At 46.6% G+C, this 22740-nt stretch overlaps 1 protein-coding gene across 1 annotated transcript in view; it reads right to left on the reverse strand.

Moving 5' to 3' along the window:
- Nucleotides 1-17128: 17128 nt before the first annotated feature.
- STK36 (serine/threonine kinase 36) overlaps nucleotides 17129-22740 on the reverse strand; it is a 164804-nt gene continuing 159192 nt past the window's right edge. Inside the window, exon 28 of the mRNA XM_029607939.1 lies at nucleotides 17129-18007. Coding sequence (XP_029463799.1) covers nucleotides 17864-18007 — 144 coding nt within the window. The 3' untranslated portion in view covers nucleotides 17129-17863. The remainder of the gene's footprint in view (nucleotides 18008-22740) is intronic.

Raw genomic sequence — 22740 nt, forward strand, 5'->3', positions numbered from 1 at the left:
GAAATGTTTTTAAATAAATAAAATAAATAAATGCAGGAAACATCTTGACGGCGTCCCAGGAGATCCGTTCAGCATTCTCAGAGTTTTACGGTACCCTTTATAGTACAGACAACAATATACAACAGTTAGACATTGATAATTACCTGCAGGACATTGACTTACCTAGTGTCTCTGATGTACAGCAGCGTTTCTTGGATGCCCCCATTACAGTGAAAGAAGTGCTATCCGTTATTAAATCCCTTAAACCGGGCAAGGCACCAGGGCTAGATGGGCTATCGGGTGTCTATTATAAGAAGTGTGCCCTCACTCTTGCTGAACCATTGGTTCGATTTTTTAACGGATTAAGGGAGGAGGGCACTCTTACCTCTCAGGCAAACGTGGCTGGTATAACAGTGCTCGCTAAGCCGGGCCCCGACCCTACACAGTGTGCATCATATCAGCCCATATCATTAATAAATCTAGATCTTAAAATCCTTGCCCGTATATTGGCGGTCCGGCTCAATAACTTACTACCACAGTTAGTACATTCAGATCAAGTTGGCTTTGTACCACATCGTATGGCTGCGGATAACATTCGCAAGGTTATAGACCTGATGTGGTGGGTACAGGAGGAAAGGGAACCGGCCGTTCTGCTTTCTATCGACGCCGAGAAGGCGTTTGACTTGGTGCACTGGCGATTTCTTTTTTGCGTCCTGCAAAAGATGGCGTTTGGGCCAAAATTTGTCCACTGGATTCGAAAATTATATGATCAACCCAAGGCACGAGTTAAGGTTGTTTTAATGTTATTTGTTATTAGTATTTATTCAATTGTCTCCAAGTTCATTTTCCTGTTCCATGTAAGACTCGCATGTTAAGTCACTCCAATGTTATATGTAAACCGAAATGATTAGCAACATTGTTGCTAGAATTTCGGTATATAAAAAATGTTAAATAAATAAAATAAAAGGTGAACAATGGCTACGGGGAGGCATTTGCTATAGGCCGTGGCACGAGGCAGGGTTGCCCTTTGTCCCCCTCCTCTTTGCTCTCTATCTTGAACCTCTTACCACGGCTATTAGGAGATCTGAAGATATAAAGGGAGTGTCTTTTGGGGAATATCACTATAAACTATCTCTGTTTGCGACGACGTGCTATTAATGTTAACTGACCCATTTATATCTTTGCAGGGAGTCATGAGAGAGTTAAACAGGTTTAGTGCTCTCTCTGGCCTTAGAGTGAACTTTGAAAAGTCGGAGCTGCTCAACATTAATTTAGATATACCCACTGTACATCATCTTAGAGAGAAATTCCCTTTCAAATGGGCAAAGTCACATATTAAATATTTAGGAGTGCATCTCTCCTCTAACCTGGCGGACCTCTTTCACCTCAACTACCAATCTTTACTAGATAAACTCATTGTAGACTTGAGTCGCTGGAATAGCGGATCTTTTTCCTGGTTCGGCAGAGTAGCTATTGTCAAAATGACAGTGTTGCCGAAATTTCTATACTTATTTGCCTCCTTACCAGTATACCTTCCGAAATCAATATTGCGTAACCGGCAGAGGAAAATATTTGACTTCATTTGGAGGCGGCGACCCCCTCGAATTTCTAGAGATATATTATATTCATCTAAACTGCAGGGAGGTTTGGGAGTTCCAAATTTAATGTGGTATTACGCCGCCGCCCAATTATGAGCACTGCTGGACATTCATAGGACTAGATTTCCTAAGCAGTGGGCACAGATTGAACAGGCGATAGTGGGCCCTATGGCAATCACAGCAATGCCCTGGCAACCCCGGAATACCTGGCGCACGGTGAAACATATACCCTGGTCGTTGGCCATCACACTGCGTATATGGGATCAAATGAGAAAAATATTTTTACCAAACGTCTTTATTTCATAATATACAATTCCCCAGTGGATATAAAAATTCACATTTTCATTATTGGAGGGAAAGAGGAGTTACGACTATTGGTCACTTAGTGGCTCAGGGTTTGCTTCTCTCTAGGGATCAGTTAATTACTAAATATCACCTTACACATTGTGCGTTCCTGGCTTATGCTCAGGCTACCCATTTTATACGTTCCCTGCAATCTGACCAACGCTTACGCTCTGGGCGATCACTTGTAGAATCTTACTGCCTAAATAGTGATCTCATAACTGGTTCCATATCTAAACTGTATCAGTTATTTTTTCCACCAGGTACAGCCTACTGTAAATATAAAGATATATGGGAAGCCGACTTACACGAAAGCCTGGACGATAGCAGCTGGCAAGAAGGCTTACGAATGGCTAGGACACGTTCCATATCAGCAGTCATGCAAGAGAACTGCTATAAGATGATCTATCGTTGGCATCTCACGCCTGATAGGCTTCACAGAATCTACCCCCAGCTTGATGATAGCTGCTGGCGTCAATGTGGGGGAACAGGTTCCTATTTCCACATATGGTGGTTATGCCCTCAAATTGAACCTTTCTGGGTGGCTCTTTTTTCATGGCTAAGTAAAATATTGGAGGTAGAGGTGCTTCCATCGGTGGCCATGGCTTTACTAGGTATATTTCCAGACACCATCTCGAACACTCAGGCCCAGTTATGTGCTCAACTGTTTATAGCAGCGCGTTGTTTAATAGCAGCACATTGGAAATTGGAGCGATTGCCTCCAGTAGCTAAGGTTATAGAACGATTGCATGATTACTATAGACTGGCCTCTATGACCGCTATTAAGAATAATCGAGAAGCGATATTCCATAAAACTTGGCAACCATTTATTAATCATATCACAAATTTATGATTATTGTGTTTTACTTTATATATTGATGTCATTGTTTACATATTTGGAACATCTGTTTTATTTGCTGTCATTTGATAATTTTTCAGTGACTAGATCATGTTGGGTAGGATAGGGGGAGGGGGGTTGGGATTGGGGTTTGGGTCAAGGGCATTCACAAGTTTATCCAAGTTTAGCCAATTCTAACTCAGTTGTTTGTTTTTTTTTTCTTACACATGCAATGCTATAATTAAGCAATATGTTTGGTATAATTACTGTGTGTATAGATTGATCATAATGTCAGTATCTTCATTTATGTAACTAAGTCTGGATATTTGTGGTTTGAAATATAAAATGAATAAAACTTAAATTTAAAAAAAAAAATTTCAATATATTTAGCCCACATCTAGAGGGAGGGATGAAAGGACCAGTTCCTTAGTGTGTCAGTTAACTTATTTACAGCCACATTTAACCCCTCAAACTAGTTTGAATTATAATAATAATCACTGAATCTTATCTCTTAGAAAGCGATCTAACTGTAAGGGAACCAAAAAACAAATTTATTATTCTGATAAGTTATTGAACATTTACATGGAAATTTAAGGAAGAAACTGGCACCGATGTCTAGAGCTCTTTGTTTAAAAGAAAGAAAGTGTTTCCGATGTGCTTGAGTAGCTCTGGAAACATCTGGGAAGATCTGGATTTTTTGTCCACAAAAAGAAAATTAGGTCTTACGTCTTGTTAATTTTCGTTCCTGTAGTACCAAGGATCAGTCCAGACTCCTGGGTTTTGCCTCTGCACCAGCAGGTGGAGACAGAGCAAGATTTGTCAGGCTCTGCCATATATACCAGGGTGCCACCCACAGCCTGCCAGTATTACGTCATGTCAAAGCAGAATGAACCTAAATGTCACTAACTATATACAGGAATTAACCCGGGGACGAACCCCTAAATCACTCCCCACCAACAAGGAACCAACCCAGACAACAAATGCAAGGGCGAAGGGAACAGCTCAACAGAGCCTGCAAATACATACCAAATTTAAGAAAGCGGACTCTCCGACCTTACACGACAGTGGGTGGGACTCTGGACTGATCCTTGGTACTACAGGAACAAAAATTAACAGAGGTAAGACCTAATTTTCTTTTCCCTGTACGTACCGGATCAGTCCAGACTCCTGGGATGTACCAGAGCTTACTACACAGGGTGGGAAACGGAGAGGCCCGCTCTCAACACGCCTGCTCCAAAATTTCCCTCCCTGGAGTCCTGTACATCAAGATGATAGTGACGTGCAAACGTGTGCAACGACTTCCAAATCGCTGCCCTACAGATCTCCAGTGGAGAGATCTGCTGACACTCTGCCCAGGATGCCGCCTAGGAGCGAGTGGAGTGTGCCTTCAGCCCCAAAGATAATGACCGACCAGTCAACAGATACGCTGAATTGATGGCCTTCTTCAACCACCACGAAATGGTCGCCTTGGAAGCCTGATTACCCTTCTTGGGACCCTTCCAAAGTACAAAAAAGTGATCTGAAACTCGAAAACTATTAGTGATTTCCAGGTAGTGTAAGAGAGCACATCGAACATCCAATTTCATCAACTCCTTGGACAGGGAATCTGATCCCCTGACATGCGAAAAAGCCGGCAACTCCACCGACTGATTTAAATGAAAGGAGGAGACCACCTTAGATAAGAAGGAAGGAACCGTCCGGAGACTGACCCCTGAGTCCGAAATATGCAAAAATGGTTCCCTACAGGACAAAGCCTGAAGTTCAGAGACCCTCCTGGCTGAAGTGATTGCCACCAAAAAGACGACTTTCAATGTGAGATCCTTCAGAGAGATCCTCTTTATAGGCTCAAACAGGGGTGCGCACAAGGCTTTGAGCATCACATTGAGGTTCCAGGAGGGACAGGGAACACGCAAGGGAGGACGCAAATGCTTCGCCCCCTTCAAAAAATGGACAATATCAGGATGAGATGCCAGGGATCTCCCATCCACCGTGCCCCATAGACCACCAAGAGCTGCCACCTGTACCCGTAACGAACTACAAGAGAGGCCCTTGGTTAATCCGTCCTGGAGAAAGGCTAAAATATCTGGAACGGTCGCTCGGAGGGGATTGACCCACTGAGCAACGCACCATGACTCAAAAACCTTCCAGACCCGTATATAGGACACGGAGGTAGACGTCTTACATGACCAGAGTAGAGTAGACACCACCGCATCCGAATAACCCTTGCCTCTCAAACGGCGCCTCTCAAAAGCCAAGCCGCTAGACAGAAGCGATCTACCTGATCGAAACAGACCGGGCCCTGATGAAGTAAACTCGGTACGGGCGGAAAACGCAGCGGAGCTTCTAAGGCCAGATTGACTAGGTCCGCAAACACCAGCCGACGAGGCCATTCGAGAGCCACCAGAATCACGTCTGCAGGGTGATTTTCTATGCGACGAAGAACTTTGCTGATCAGGGGCCAAGGTGGAAACACATACAGGAGAATGGACGTTGGCCAGGGCAGGGCCAAGGCATCCACCCCTTCTGTCCCTGGCTCCCTTAGACGAGCAAAAAAGCGTGGGGACTTGGTGTTCTGAAAGGTTGCCATGAGATCCATGGCTGGCTGTCCCCAACAGTCTCAGATGAGTTGAAATGTGCTGTCTGCCAGCTCCCATTCTCTGGGGTCGAGCTGATGCCTGCTCAGAAAATCCGCGTGGACGTTGTCCACCCCAGCGATGTGGGATGCAGATATATTGAGGAGATGCAGCTCCGCCCATTGAAACAGAAGACGAGCTTCCAACACCACCGGACGACTTCAGTGGCGTTCGGACGGTTGATGTAAGCCACCGTAGTTGCATTGTCCGACAGGACCTGGACCGCTTTCCCCTGAACCAGGGGGAGAAAAGCCCTCAACGCTAGCCGTACCGCTCTGGTCTCCAGGCGATTGATCGACCAGCGCGACTCGGCCGCGGACCATCGTCCCTGCACTGACTGGCCTACGCACACCGCTCCCCAACTGGAGAGGCTCGCGTCTGTGGTGAGAATCGTCCAATCCGGAGCTAAGAGCGAGACCCCCTTGAGTAGATTGCTTGAGTGGAGCCACCAATCCAGACTTGATCTTGCCATGGCCGGTAGAGGTAACGGAAGGCGGAACTGCTCGGTCTCCAGCGAGAAAGCAACGCCGACTGTAAGGGACACATATGTGCAAAGGCCCACGGTACCAACTCCAGGGTAGAAGCCATGGACCAAATCAACTGCAGATAGTCCCATACCGTCGGTGGCTGCATTTGTAGCACGGAAAAGACCTGCCCGCGTAATTTGCGACAGCGGTCCACAGAGAGGAAAACCTTGCCGAGCCGGGTATTGAATAACGCTCCCAAAAATTCCAGAGACTGAGAGGGCATGAGATGACTCTTGCCCGTGTTGACCACCCAACTGAGGGAGTATAACAGTTGGAGAACCCTCTGGATGGCTGAGCGACAGAGGTCTTTGGATTTTGCTCGAATCAACCAATCGTCCAGATACGGGTGCACCAGGAGACCCTCTCGCTGTAATCGTGCTGCCACCACCACCATGATTTTGGTGAAAGTCCTGGGGGCCGTTGCGAGACCGAATGGTAATGCTTGAAATTGGTAATGCTGTCCCAGAACAAAGAACCTGAGGTACTCCTGGTGATCTTCCCGAATCCCGATGTGAAGATACGCCTCCGAGAGATCCAGCGAGGCCAAGAATTCGCCCGGCCTCACCGACGCGAGCACAGACCTCAGCGTCTCCATTCGAAAGCGTGGGATCCACAAACAACTGTTGACCTCCTTTAGATCGAGGATGGGCCAAAAGGAGCCCTCTTTCTTTGCCTCGATGAAGTAGATGGAGTAATGTCCTCTTCGTTGCTCCAAGGCGGGAACCGGAACAATGGCCCCAGATCTAGTAGCTGGACCAGCGTCTGACGAACCGCTTCTCGCCTGTCTGCGCGCCCGCAAGGAGATTGGACGAACCTCGGCCGGGGCTGCCAAGCAGAATCTAATGCGTAGCCTTGTCTTATCACAGAAAGTACCCACTGGTCTGTCGTGATCTCGGTCCAAGCCTCGTAAAAGAGAGACAGTCTTCCCCCTATCTTTGGTATCGAGGAATGGACCGGCGGGCCATCATTGCACCGACTTACCAGCGGGTGTAGCGGAGCTAGACGCGGATCTGCCAAAACGGCGCCCCCGAAAGGGCTTAGACTGCTGTCTACTTCCCCCAGAACGAAAGGAGGACGAGGGAGCACTAGAACGAGGAGCCCGAGATCTATGGTTGCCCCGATATCTGGAACGGGAAGAGAAGGACCCCTTGGACCGAGACCTGTCCTCCGACAGGCGATATCCCTTGTTCTCTCCCAGTAACTGGATCATATTTATCCAATTCCTTGCTGAAAAACAGCTTTCTCTTAAAGGGCAAGGAGCCCAGGCGCGTCTTGGAGGCGCCATCCGCCAACCAGTTCCGTAGCCACAAGAGGCGTCGAGCTGAGACAGCCGAGACCATGGAACGCACCGAAGTTCTAAGTAGATCATGTAACGAGTCTGCGCTATACGCCACCACTGCCTCTAGGCGTCCGGCCTGCCTGGCCTCCTCCTCAGACAGGCCCTCATTGGCAAGCAGCTGCTGTACCCAGCGCAAGCCTGCCCGCAGGGCAAAATTGCTGCAGATTGCCGCCCGGGCCCCCAGGGCAGAGATTTCGAAGATCTTCTTCAATTGGATTTCCAGCTTGCGATCCTGGGATCGTCATTCTCTTAGTCACTGCTGAGACCGCAGCATTCATCTTCGGCACCCGCAACATCTCCAGAGCCTCCTCTGGCAAGGGGTAGAGTTTGTCCATGGCCTTCGTGACCTTGAGGCCTAGGTCCGGTGTGTCCCATTCCTGAAATAAAAGGTCCGTTGAAGAGAAGTGAAACGGGAAAGTAGTAGGGGGTTCACTCAAACCCAGTAACACCGGATCCATGGAGGCCGAACCCCGCCTAGCCTCCACCGGGGGGTTATCAATGCCCAGCTCCCCCAGGATGGCGGGAAAGAGGGGTGGCAACTCATCCCGGAAGAGACATAAAACCCTCGGGTTGTCTCCCTCCGAGGTCAGCCCTGACTGAGCTATCCCCTGCACTGTGGCCCCGTCCCCCTCTGCCCCCCTCGGGGTGGGGAGGGGTCCCCCGAGTCCTCTGAAGAAGACATGTCCTCCCTGGAGGGAGGGGCCCTGAGAGGCCGTTTGGCTTTGGAGGCTCCCTCCAAGTGACTCGCCGCTGGTCTAATCTCTCCCCTTCGGAGGAGGTACCCCTGGGGACCCCTGATGAGGAAAGCGTCGTTTCCCAGCCTTGTGGGCCTTGAAGGCCCTATGCATCGTGAGAATAAACGCAGAAGAAAAAGAAGAAACCGATTCCCCTGAATCTGAATCTCCCGAGCAGGAGCCCCCCCCCCCCCCCCCCGCTGCCGCGATTGGGGACTCTGGCCGCGAGACCGAGCGTTGGGGAGAGAGAGGAGGCGGCGAATTCCAGCCCCCTTCCGGCAATGGCGCGGCTGCCCTGCTCGCCGACAAAATGGCGGGTTTTCACGCGCATTGCGCTGCCAGTCTGAACGCCCTCGGCGGGGCCTCTCCGATTGCGCCTGCGCGCCGAGAAACTGAGCCTTCCCGAGCCGTCCCCGATGATCCCTTGCCTCCGGAGATGCAGGCTGAACACAGCCCATCCCTCGAGAGATGCGCGTTGGCAGAGCCACAGGCCTTACAGGCCGTGCCTCGTGGCATGCTGGCTCTGCCCCAATGCTGAAGACGCGCGCCCGTTGGAAAAAAATAACCTCGCGGGCCGGGGGGGGGGGGGGGGGGGGGGGGGAGAGCAGGGGAGAGGGAAAAATGACGCACCGCGCAAGGTCAGAGAATCGGCGGACAAAAATTAGTTGCAAGATTTTTTTTTTTTAATACCTCTGGAGCTGTCCCTCGCAGAAGGTGCTGGATCGGTCCCGCTGGGGGTAAGTGAACCGGGCTCCCCGGTATCACCCCTGCTGAGCTCGAGCTGCGGGCCCTCGACCCCTAGCCTCAGCAGAACTGCTCTACCAGGGAGGATGTTCCCCTCGGGACCTGCCAAACCCCCTGGGAACAAGGACCTATCTTCAGAATCAGACTTTCTTTTTTTTTTTTTTTTAACCAAGGAACATAACACACATGGACATGCCGATTTTATAACAAGAACATAAGAACATAAGAAATTGCCATGCTGGGACAGACCAAGGGTCCATCAAGCCCAGCATCCTGTTTCCAACAGAGGCCAAAAACCAGGCCACAAGAACCTGGCAATTACCCAAACACTAAGAAGAACCCATGCTACTGATGCAATTAATAGCAGTGGCTATTCCCTAAGTATAATTGATTAATAGCCATTAATGGACTTCTTCTCCAAGAACTTATCCAAACCTTTTTTGAACCCAGCTACACTAACTGCACTAACCACATCCTCTGGCAACAAATTCCAGAGCTTTATTGTGCGTTGAGTGAAAAAGAATTTTCTCCGATTAGTCTTAAATGTGTTACTTGCTAACTTCATGGAATGCCCCCTAGTCCTTCTATTATTCGAAAGTGTGCACGAGCATGTTATAAAATTGTTGGGCCGCTATACCAGCATCTCCAGCCCCACCCCGCCCCTTTATCTGGGCCTGGACCTTTGGAACGTAACGGGGATTAGGCGCATGGCTGGGCCCCTTTGAAGATATTCGCGTAACCCCTGTTTTTTGTACGTGTGGGGGATTTAAAATTTGGCCATTAGTATGTATTTTAGAAGTTTTTTCTGCTATTAAATCCCTTCCTCTTGCATAATAGTTTATTGACTTATTCACTAACTATAACCTGGGCTATCCCATCTATACTGTTTCATAGGGAACTTTGTTTATAGACTAAAACTCTCTTGCTGATTTTACTGCTTACCTCTCTGTGCTACTCTGTTTAGAGTAAGCTTTTGCCTTGTTTGTTCTTTTTTTATTTTTTTGTTTTATCTTCCCTTTTAAAAGCTGTTGCTTATAGATTGGTTGTTAAATCTGACTCTACTGTTATTTTCTTTGCCTACTGGAATTATTTTACTTTTTCTTTTAGCTGATGATTATAACTGGACTGTATAATCTGTTTTTTCAAATAATAATTGTGTAAGAGCTACTCTTTTATTCCAATAGGCATAACCTTTCAAATTATCTAAAAGGACCCAGCTGTTGGAAGTGTAATGGGCCAGTGACATGTGAAGAATGTCAATCTTCCAGGGAGTTCTTTTACAATGATGACTGAGCTGGTTACAGTGACTGAATACAGTCAAAAACCTTTTCCTGGTTTAACTAGGTGGCAGTGTGGGGCTTGGTGTATCTACCTTCTTGGTGGTGAGCTCTGAAGCCTTGTTGTCGGGGACGAGATGGACCATGAAAATGCATTCTATGTTGGAGTAAGTGCTTCCTGGGTTCTTGACTCCAGAATCTCCTGGAAAATGAGGTTAGTTCAGAGAATACACTAGAGAAAATGGTCTAAGGTATAGCATGGTGGTCCTTCAGAATAACTCATTCTAACAAAAAAATCCCTAAAATACAGAGATCGAATAAATAATATCCATTGAATCTCTGTCTATGAAATTTCTTAGTTTAATGTATTCTCAAAAAAAATGCTTATTCTCCAAACACGCTGAATATTACACTTTAAATGTATTTTTATCTTATTTAAAAAAATGTATATAGGACCATCATATAAAGCGGAAAATGTGTTCACATACTGCAATTTCTTGTCTCACACACCCTTCATCCTACAAAATTGTAATCATAGGTCCCATTGTTAACTTTTTTTTTTATTTTCCACAATTTTTTGTAAATAAAAACCAAACATTCCTTAAATTCCCCACTTGTCTTTCACTTCTTTTATACTTTTTTTTTTATAACAGGAGTGCCACAATTTCAGAACAAAACCATTTGAAGCAGCACTACAATCCAATGAAACACTTCATATTAAAGTGCACTTATCTTTAGAAGTGAATCAATATGTGATCCGAAGATGAAACCTTAAGAGTCCCAACACGATCCGTGTTTCAGAGAAACTCCTGCATAAGGGGGTACTCTCTTTTTGGCTAAAAAGACCTCTCCATTCAATATCAGTTCCCAATAGGGAAAAGACTTTTCTTCAATTCAGCGTCATTACTGGGTCCTTCTGAAAATCCACAGCCTCCTTAACCTCATCTCCAAAGAGATTCCCTCCTGCACAAGGAGTTAGTGAACATCTCCTGAATATCGTCACATAGGCTAGATACATGCCATGAGAGTGTCCATTCATATATTGCTATTGTTTAGGTCTCAATAACGTTTCAAAAGCTTTGTAGGGTAAGCATATAAGGTGCTTTTGGGACATTCGATGTCAAGTGGACCATGCTCAACCTCCTTCAAATTGAATAAAATTTAATGTGGATGTTCACTAGGACCTCAAACAAAACTATACAACGTTTTTCAACTGGATCTCTATTGGTTCAAGAGCTAGAGGCAGCTGAATGAAGGTCACTCAGAGTGCTGTGCTCCGTGCATCACAAAATGGCCACTTTGTCCGGGCACTGCAGCCAAGCAAGCCCTGTTAGGGGGCTTGAAATTTTGTGGCTTATTACAACCTCTGGTGCTAGGTTCCTATGTAAAGTTTGGAACTAACATGAGCTTGCGCCCCTTTTCATGGGCAAATAAAGTACGTGAAAAATTTTATAAAAGAAATGTAAGGCCTACTTTGACTCCTCATTGCTACTTCGATTCAGGCCATAACTGGATCAGTAGTCATGACCCATGATGTACATTCAGGATTTTCACTAGGAGGCTTTGCAGCCAACTGGAAGCAAAGATATAGTTACATAAAGACATATCATCTTTTTATGCAAATTTTCACCATTTTTTGGGTGCAAATACCTCTATTGTGTAGTTTTTAATTTTTTTTATAATGTCATTTGAAAAAGCACCTTTTTTTTGCTACAAAAGTCACTGTGTTTCGTCTTGGATCCAGACTTGCTTTGGACAGAATTACAGTCCCAAAGACAAGCATCATATGGATGTGTGAATGCACTATGTTAAAAAGAGCCATCTTTGGCACCCAATTGTGAAACATGCAAATGAGCTAGAGATGTGAAATTTTACAATGCAGCTCAGTTTACTGTGCTTACTATACTTTTAGCTTTTGACACACATTTGTTTAGACATATTTTCATAAATTAGTCATCAAAGTCAGAGCCACTACCAATTCAGCAAAATTGACAACCCCAATGCCTAGGGTCACTCCAGACAACCAGACAAGGTACCAGCTCCAGGTTTCCAAGCTTTTATTTAAGCACAAAACAAGAAAAAGCAAGACACTACATATGAGAATTGCTTAAACTGCAGATTTCATAAAAATTCACTTACCATATATACTCGTGTATAAGTCGAGAAATGTATGCCAAAAAATCGGCATCAATTACCTGGCTTGACTTATACACACATACTATACATGCGTGTTGTGCACAGCCACCCACCCTCCCGATCCCTCCAAAACTCAATGAAAGTCTGTGGTGGTCCAGCGGGGAGCCTGGGAGCAATCTCCTGCTCCCGGGCCATTGGCTGCCAGTAAATCCCTCCCTCCCGAATCCCCCCAGACTACCTGGGTGCAGTCTCCTGCTCCCGGGCCGTTGGCTGCCAGCAGTCAAAATGGTGCCAGCGGCCCTTTGCCCTTACCATGTGACAAGGGCCTCTGGTGCCATTGGCTGCCCCGTCACATGGTAGGAGCCATGAATGGCCCCTACCAATGGCACCAGTATCCTCTGTCACATGGTAAGGGTAAAGGGCTACTGGTGCCATTTTGATTGCTGGCAGCCCAGGGCCTGGGAGTGGGAGATCATGTCCGAGCCCCCCTGCTGGACTACCAGGGACTTCAGTGAGTCTGGGGGGCTTTTGGGAGGGCAGCCACGGAGGGAGGGAGGGTGGTGGGCTTTGATGGATTGGGGCTGGTTTTGTTTTTTGACAAGGGGGAAGGAAACTAGCATTGACCCGTGGATAGCCATGAGGAAGGGAGGAAAGGCATGAACCGCTGGGGACAGCCAACGGGGAAAGAGAGGAGTTAACCATCTGGGACAGTCATAAACCCTCTAGGTTTTACCCTAGGCTTATCCACAGGTCACATCAATTTTCTTACTTTTGTGGCCCAAAAAATGCCCCCAACTTATCCATGAGATCGACTTATAGGTAATCTTTTTTCCTGCCTTGCACATGCTTTTAAATGTCCCGTCAAAGCATGACAAAGTGGCTTGTGAATAAATGTACTGCCTGCCTGATGAAGTTGTTATGGGTGAATCAAAGGTAGCAATAAAGTGCTCTTCTGGAACCCAACAGATGTTTCTACGGGGCAGCCAGGACCCCCAAGGACCTGGCAGGTCCTTGGGGGTGCAAGAAATAGACTAAGATGTTACGTCCCTCAATTGAGTCTTTGCATATATGGTCAATCCACCAGGAATTATCATAGATGCAAGCTAAATACTAATAAGGTTGAAAGCTGGATACTTGAAGGGCAGGAAAATATTCACGTTCATGTTCTAGAACACTTGCAATGAATGAATTGACGTAATTCGAAATTTCACTAATGCAAAATTTTTGTTGCATCAATGGGCTTGAACTGATGATTTTCCCTTATGCCAGCAACTGTATGACCCTTTGCTAAACCTCTCATCCTGAACAAGTCTGATTGCTTCAATATCCTCCTTTGGGACAAAGAAAAATGTGATACCATAAACAGCACAATGTGTGACAGGCCAAGCATGTTCCCAAAATCTCTGCCACAACACACTGCTAACATGACATTACCATAGTTCTTGTGAAGGTGATACTTTTGCATGTTCAGGCTTGCATGCAGTAAATAACACAGTACAATAAAATATCCATTTTGAGGGATCATTTATAAAAATATGTCAAAGCAAGATGTGTCATAAGCTACAAGCTTGGTAAGCACAACAAGTTTTGCCGCACTGTAAAATTTCACATCTTTAGCTCATTTTCATGTTACCCAGCAGGGCGCTAAAGATGCCTCTTTTAAACATAGCATGCCCACTCATACAAATGATGCATATCTTTGGGACCTTAATTCTGACCAAAGCAAGATGGGGTTCAAAATGAAACAGGATGACTTTTGTAGAAAAAAAGATTCTCTTTCAAATGACATACAAAAGAAAAGATTTAAAACCTATACAGTGGGGAGAGTATGTTGCTACCTTGCAAACTACTTTGCCAGTAATTGGTTGGATGGTTGCTTGCTTACTAAATAACTACATCATAGAATATTACTGCCCAAATATATGCTAGTATCATTTCAAGGATGTAAGCTGTTAGACTCGGCCTCTGGTTTAGATCACCGTCTCTCTCTTCTCCAACTTAGCCTGTACCTAAAGAACCTGCAGATGCCATACTCAAATATATCTCCAACATATCTTAAAACTAATTAAGATATAACTCAGATATACCTCAAATACCAGTTGCTGGGGATGGGGGTGGGACCGTTGGGGAGGGAATTTGGAATATTAAAAAGTAAACCTAAATGAAACATCACAACGCTGTATCATGTCTTTATAAACCTGAACAAGTTATAATGTCAGAAGACAGCATTGTAATCATTCAGTTGCACATTCTGTGAGTTCCATCTGTTGGAAGGTTAACTATGTTACTGTACTGTAATTTGTGCATCTCAATGAGAATAAAAATTATTGAACAAAAAAACTACACAGTAGAGATATTTGCACCTGAAAATTGGCAAAAATTGGCACTAAAAAAGTGACATTGTGTCTTTATGTAATTATATCTTTGTTTCTAGGTGCCTGTAAAGCCTCATAGTGCAAATCTTATATGTATATGCCATGGGCCATGACTACTGGTTCAGTCAGGGCCTGAATCAAAGTATAGGTTAGGAGCAATGAAGAGTAAAAGCAGGACTTATATTTCTTTTGTAAAATTTTTCATGTACTGTACTGGCCCATAAAAAGGGAGGCAAGTTCACATTAAGTTCTAAACTTTGTATTGGGACTTACCACCAGGGGTTGTAATAATCCACAACATTTCAAGCCCCTGAGAGATGTTGTCGGGCTGCAGCACGTGGACAAAATGGCCATTTTAGGTTGCGTGGAGCATGGTACTCACGGTGACTTCCATTTAATTGCCTCTAGTTTTCCAACCAATAGAGATCCAGGTGAAAAATATTGTACAGTTTTGTTTGAGACCCTAGAGAACTTCGATGCAAAATTTTGTTCAATTTGGAGGAGAATGAGCATGGACCCCTGGTCAACTTGATATGGAATGACCCTTTTTATATTCCTTGTCTTAAGCCATCAGTGAATGAAAATCACCTTAGACCTCTTGAGGGTCATGACTAATTGATTCCTGTATCCTTTCCTGGAAGGTATACAATAGGGATGACCAACTAGTGGCATGTGAACTGCACGCAACTCCTTGAAACTAAAAATATTGCTCTTTGAATGCTTGATGTAATGGTGGCGATGGCAGTGATTGCCTGCCTGTGTGAATGGAGGAGGAAGAGGCTATAGTAATCTGCAAAGGGCAATCAAAAGAGGAATCATGGTGAGCAAAGAAGGAAGAGGAGGGGCTCAGTTGGTGTCCACTGTGAACCAAAGAAAGAATAAAGAGATGTCCATGAAGGAGGAGGCAAGATCAGAGACATCATCAGTGGCCTGTGTGGGACAATCAGATGAGGAAGCAATTGAGCAAAGGAAAAGGAGCTAAGGTCCGAGCATCATCAGTGGCTGCATGGACCAATTAGAGGAGGAGAGGTACATGGAGAAGAAGCTGGGATTAGAAATGCCCTCAGTAGCCCACATGGGCAGAAGCGAGAAAAGCTGCTGTCTTGCTGAATTTGAAATAAGTGACAACTACAAAATAAGAAGGGGGGTTGAGAGATAGATGGAGATTAGTAGGACAGGGAGTGGCATCAAGATAAGGAGATTGGTGGGCACGAGGAAGGGAGTTGAGAGAGGCAGGGCAACGGCTACACAAAACTGCGCAGAGCAAGGATTTGGTGCTCCCTTGCCTTTCAATTTTGTGTGTTCATAGGTTCACAGTCTGACTGAAAAATGTGGTGTGTCGTCTCTCAGACTTGTTTCCCAGGGCAGTCACCCTTCTTGCACATTCCTTGTGATAGCCTGGACAAAGAGAGACTGGTAAGCACAGGAAGAGGGTTGCAGGAGTGAGCCTGGAGGGCATAGGGAAGGGGGTTGAGAGCATGGGAGCCTGGTGGGCACAGTGGCAGAGGGGTATTGAGAGAAAGGCTGAGAGACTGGGGCTTAAAGTAAGGGGGGTTGAGAGATAAGATGACTGATGGAGATGAGGGACAGGGGGACTGGGAATGAGGGGGATTTGAAAGACAGGGAGACTGCTGGGGATGAGGAGGGGTTGAAAGAAGGACACTGGTGGGTGGGTTGGGGGCTTTGAAAGAGCGAAATTAGTGGGACCCAAGCAGGGTTGAGAGGGGGGAGACTGGTGGAGGAAAAGGAGCTGGGTTTGGGAGAGAGTGAAACTGATGAGGATGGGGATTTGAAATACAGGGAGACTGTTGGGGAGAAGGGGAGATATGAAAGACAATGAGACTGGTAGGGACAGAGTGAGGGGACTGAGAGAGACTGCTGGGGATAGACTGGTGTGATTGAAGTAGAGAGATACTGGGATGGGGTTTGGGGATTGAGAGAGAGAGAGAGAGAGAGAGAGAGAGACTGTTGGGGACAAGGTAGGGTTGAAAGAATGACACTGGTGGGTGGGGGGCTCTGAAAGAGAGAAATTGGTGGAACCAAGCAGGGTTGAGAAAGGTGGAGGAAAAAGAGGTGGGTTTGGGAGAGAGGGTGGGCGGGGGGCTTTGAAAGAGAGAAATCGATGGGAACCAAGCAGTGTTGAGAGAGGGGGAGACTGGTGGAGGAAAAGGAGGTGGGTTTGGGAGAGAGGGAAACTTGTGAGGATGGGGATTTGAGATACAGGGTGACTGCTGGGGAGAAGGGGAGATTTGAAAGACAATGAAATTGGTAGGGACAGAATGAGGGGACTGAGAGAGAGACTGCTGGGGACAGACTAGTGTGATTGAAGTAGAGAGTGGGATGGGGTTGGGGGATTGAGAAAGACTGGTAGGGACGGGGAGAGGAGAAATAGACTGGTGGGGATAGGGTAGGGGGATTGAGAGAGAGAGACTGATGGAGACAAGGTGGGGGTACTGAGAATGGGAGATCACTGGGGACGAAGTGGGGGGAGAGAGAGAGAGCAATGGGGACAGAGTGGAAGGACTGAGAACAAGATTTGGTGGGGAGACAGAGTGAGGAACTTGAGAGAAAGAGATTGGTGGGGATGAGAGGATTATTGACAGGACAGGGCTCACAGCTACTGGGCCCCCTCAACCCATGATCATCAAAAGATCACCCTCCACCAAAAATATAGTGCTCTTCTTAGTCTGTGAAAGGTTGGCCAGTCCTGAACTTACTAAAGTGCGTGGGAGACCTGCAGTGGCAAATCATTCATGATATCATCACCACCAATGTGTCTATGAATCATCCTAACACAAAGGGTAGGAAAATCCTTTCCCTTTCACAGATCCCAGGGAGATACTGCACAGCATGTATTTATAGCCTGTTCCAGGTTGCACATACTTTATGATATTTTAAATAACATTTTTAATTTGCTATTCTCGACTTTTACAGGAAGTTCTTGTTCACTAGGTATACAATACAGATTTAATGACAGTCTATTGTTTAACCCAATGTTTTTGAATGGACAAACAACATTAGCAATTTTAAAATGCAAAATACAACTGCTTCAGGGTCCAGAGATACAATCTATATACTTTATTTATTGGTTATTACTAGAATGAAGCTGGAATATCATTTTTTATAAAAAAAAACAAGCATGATTTCGAAAGTTTTAAAGATAAGTTGTGTGTGAAAAATGTTCTTTGTTCAATTGTAAAGATGAACTTTTTTTTACACCTTTAAAATCTTCATTGTTAGATACTTTTGGTTTTTTAATTGGAATTTTTAATATATTTTCTTTATGTATTGAAAAACTAATATTTTTCAAAAACATAATTATAAAAGTAAAATAAAAAATCTCACACACTGTGAGCAGGGCTCAGGAGATAGATGAGTTTCTTGCAGTGGTAGGCTGAGGAAGGCCTGGGACTCGTATAGGGGGTCTTTGGTGTGTTGAGAGACAGCGACACTAGTTTCTCACTAGCTTTAAGTGACAGTAGCACCTGGTGGAAAATAGATTTGAAAAGACAAGAAAATAATTTTAGTTGGCTAAGTCTCTTGAAGCCAAACACATATTCAGTATTCAGCAGGTCTGTCTGGCAAAGTCTGATGTTTTGAATGTCATATCCTTCACAGCAGGTAAGTTTTAACCAGGCCCTGGGAAATAACACAAAACCCTGCAAAAAAAATACATTCTGAACCTAGCGACTTGCCATACCCAAACAGCACTAACTCCCAGCATTCAGACAGCAAAAATCCTACCTATGAAAGGCAGCACTACAAATATTATACCGAGCCCTAAAACACCAATACACCTCCTTATTGGGAAAACAGAACAAGTCAGACTGCTTCAGATTCCTACAAGCAAACTAAATGCTAGTAAAATACCTCACCCTTGTCACACCTGCAGACAGACCTTCAACAAATGCAGAATAAGGACCCACAAATTATAGAAACCCCAAGAAGTCAGACTTTGCATTTAGTGCAGTGGTTCTCAACCCTGTCCTGGGGACCCCCCCAGCCAGTCGGGTTTTCAGGCTATCCACAATGAATATGCATGAGAGCAAATTTGCATGTTATGGAGGCAGTGTATGCAAATTTTCTCTCATGCATATTCATTGTGGATAGCCTGAAATCCTGACTGGCTGGGGGGTCCCCAGGACAGGGTTGAGAACCACTGATTTAGTGCAACACTGGAGAAAGAGAAAAAGAAATGCATTTCCTCTGTACTGTGAAAATATCAAAATATCAGAAATGCACATTCCCAAAGGTGACATATTCCAGTCACTAAAGTTAGGTAGATATCCAGCGCCACTTAGCCAGAAAAGTTTTGATTTATCTGGTTAAGTAGCGGCATTTGAATATCAACCTGCGTTCAGTGGCCACCACTTGGACAGGTAACTACTTATCCAGCTAAGTAGTTAACCAACTAAATGCTTGGTGGGATGGGGCGTAAATGGGAGAAGATTCTTATCTGGCTAACTTGGCCAGACACGTAGCAATATTCAAACTTATTCGGCAAAGTTATCTGACTGTTACTGAGAAGGTCTAAAGTTAGCTGGTTAACTTATCTGGCCAACATTAACCTTATCTGGGTATTTGCAGTGGTACTGCTGCACCACTGAATATCCCAGCTAATTTAGCCAGATAAGTTATTCTGATTAGTTTAGCTAGCCAGATATTGCTAGAATACCTCAAAGATGCCAATATTTGAAAAGACAAAAAAAAATAAAAATAATAATTCCCTAGGAAAGCCTGGATGCTATATTATCTACAATACATAGGTTTGGCACATTTTCTGGGTTAAAAATGAATCATTCCAAATCAGAGGCATTCCCATTAGATAGCTCATTACTGACACGGTGGGTGGGGTCCTTCCCCCTTTTATGGGCTCAAAACCACATGCGCTATTTGGGTATACACCTAGCACATACTACTGGGGATTTGTATTGATATAACTTTGTTATGCTATTGGACAGAATTTGGCTTACATTAAAACAATGGCAATCCCTTCCTCTGTCAGTGATGATTAGATGCTCTAGTAAAGCCCAGTTGCTTACCTGTAACTTTGTCAGAGTTTCTAGAAACTTTAGCCAGCAGACCGAGCATGCCCAGGCTGCTACTATCTGCGCGTCCACGCGAGATCCCCCTTCAGTCTTGTAACATAGCAAAAGAAACAAGAAAAAATAACAAACCGAAGGTGAACCCAACATTGTGGGGAGGCAGGCGGGATTCCTGAGGACTAACATCCTGCTGTCCTAGGAGAACACCTGTTACAGGTAAGCAACAGCGCTTTCTCCTAGGACAAGCAGGATTGAAGTCCTCACATGTGAGTGAGTATAGAGATCCCGACTGTCCCTTTCAACCAGCGTGACCAATAGAGGCTGAACAAGGTGCCAACAGGCACAACACAACTGCGGCGCTGTGGGGAAAACAGGGGGCGGTCTGGTCCCACAAGGAGCACAAGTAGAGAGAGTTGGGTTCAGGTCTGGAACAGGTTGCACAGGATGGATTGATCAAAAGCACTATCCTGGTGGCTATCCCTGTCAAGGCAGTAGTGAACTGCAAACATGTGGAGAGAGCTCCAGGTTGCAGCCCAGCAGATTTCTGCAATGAGGACTGCCCGCAAATGGACCACCGATGCTGCCATGGCCTGCACAGAGTGAGCTTTCACTCTGCCGGCTAGCTGAAGGCCTGCCTGTGTGTAGTAGAAGGCGATGCAGTACGCCAGCCAGTTCAAAAGGGTTTGCTTACCCACCGCTGCACCTGGTCTGTTGGGGGTCAAATGACATGAAGAGCTGGATGAACTGTCTGTGACTCACTGTGCAATCTAGGTAGAAGGCTAGCGCCTTTTTACATTCCAGGGTGTGGTATGTGGCCTCCGAGGCCACATGTTTCCCAGGGTGGGAATGTGGCTTCGGAAAGAAGGTAGGTAAAACAATCAGCTGATGTGAAAATCAGTCATCACCTTGGGCAGGAACTTAGAATGCGTACACAGGACTACACAGTTGTGGAAGAACTTCATCTTCATGTGAGCGGAAGTGATCGCTACCAGGAACAGGACTTTCCAGGTGAGGAACTTCAGATCACAGGACTGCAGAGGCTCAAAGGGAGGCCACATCGGTCTCACCAAGACAACGTTGAGGTCCCAAGATGCTGCCAGTGGCTGAAGAGGGGGCTTCAGTTGGAGGAGACCCCGCATGAAACGGCCAATGAGAGGCTAGACCGAAACAGGTGTGCGAGTGACACCTTGGTGGTACGCACTGACAGCGCTGAGGTGTACCATAATAGAACTGGTATGGAGCCCAGGATCAGACAAGTGTCACAGGTAGTCCAGCAGCTGGGGGAGAGGGCAGGGAGAAAGGGTCCAACCCATGTCCTCTGCACCAGATGGAAAAACGTTTTCATTTTGAGATGTATGACTTCCTGGTTAAAGGTTTCCAGGATTTGATCAGGACCAAGGAAACACAGGCCGAGAGTTACAAGGGCTGGAGGATCATGCGCTCAACATCCAAGTCATGAAGGCCAGTGCCCGGAGGTTCGGGTAGCACAAGGTGTCCTGGTTCTGTGATATGAGATTGGGCACCGTCCCCAGCAGAATGGGTGCATGCACCAACAGGTCCTGGAGGAGTGGGAACCAAACCTGCCGAGGCCAGGAGGGTGCCACAAGAATTATGGTCACCCCATCCTCCTGAAGCTTCAACAGAACCTTTGAGAGGAGCGGGAGAGCGGGTATGCATACAGGAGGCCCTGCCCCCAGTGAAGGGAGAAGGCATCGCAGGCCGGATGGCCGTTCCTTGCTACTAGGGAGCAGAATCTACTCACCTTGTGGTTGAGAGGGGATGCGAACAGGTCCACATCCGGCGTAACCCAGCGGTGGAAGAGACTGGCCTAGTGGCCAGTCTCTTCCACCGCTGGGTTACGCCGGATGTGGACCTGTGCACGAGTGGTCCCTCAACTGCCAGGTTGAGGGACCACTCGTGCAGCTGGAAGGAATGGCTGAGATGGTTCGCAAGCATGTTGAGGTGACCTGGCAGATAGGTCACCCGCAGATACATCCTTTGGAAGAGGGCCCAGTTCCAGACCTGAACTGCCGCATGGTAGCGGAGGAATGAGCTTGTGTCGCCCTGCTTGTTGATGTTCCACATCACGACCCAGTTGTCTGTCCGGATCAGAACTTCCTTGGACAGCAACTGATCCCAGAATGCCCACAAGGCGTACTGTATTGTCCGAAGCTCTAGAAAGTTTATCTGGTAATGTGCTTCGGCGGCGGTCCAATGGCCTTGAGTGTGCAGGCTGTTCCTGTGGGCTCCCCATCCCTGAGGAGAAGCATCAGTGGTGAGGGTCACTTGGGATGGTGCGAGCTGAAAAGGAAGACCGTGTTCTAGATTGGGAAGGGCTTCCCACCAGGTAAGAAATAGTCTAAGAGGGTCCGTGACCATGATCGGAGCCTCCAGATCCTGAGTTGCCTCCCACCACTGAGACCTCAAGGCCCACTGAGGGCTCCTCATGTGAAGGCGGGCTAAGGGAGTCACGTGAATGGAGGCTGCCATGTGGCCCAGCAGTCGGAGCAGGAGACAGGTTGGCACCCTCCTGCTGTTGCGAATGAGGGTGGCCAGTGAGGTGAGGGCAATCGCCCAGTCCCTGGGTAGGAAAGCTTTCGCTTGTGCCGTGTCCAACTGGCGCCTATGAAGTCTAGCTGCAGGGATGGAAAGATGTGTGACTTGAGGAAGTTGATAACGAACCCTACCTTCTGTAGGGTCTGAACCTTCAGGGCTAGAGCTTGCATGACTCCGGAGCGGGAGCTATTCCTGACCAGCCAGTCATCCAGGTATGGGAACACGTGGACCGAGTGACGCCTGAGGTAGGCAGCCACCACCACCAAGCATTTGGTGAAGACGCGGGGGGCTGATGCCAGCCCAAAGAGCAGCAATCTGTATTGAAAATGTGCATTCTCCAACCAGGAAGCAGAGGTACTTCCTGTGGTTGGGGACAATCGCAATGTGTGCGTATGCCTCCTTCAGGTCGAGGGAGCAAAGCCAGTCTCCTCTTTGGAGGAGGGGGATCAGAGAGACCATCTTGGATTTTTCTCTTATGAGAAATCTGTTCAGCACCCTGAGCTCGAGAATGGGGCGCAAGCCGCCATTCCTTTTTGGGATAAGGAAATACCTCAAGTAGAACCCTTGGCCCTGTAGTTCGCAAGGGATCAGTTCAACTGCGCCCGCTGCGAAGAGGG

The sequence above is a fragment of the Rhinatrema bivittatum genome, chromosome 6 (genome assembly GCF_901001135.1).
Source record: "Rhinatrema bivittatum chromosome 6, aRhiBiv1.1, whole genome shotgun sequence".
Taxonomy (NCBI): Eukaryota; Metazoa; Chordata; class Amphibia; order Gymnophiona; family Rhinatrematidae; genus Rhinatrema; species Rhinatrema bivittatum.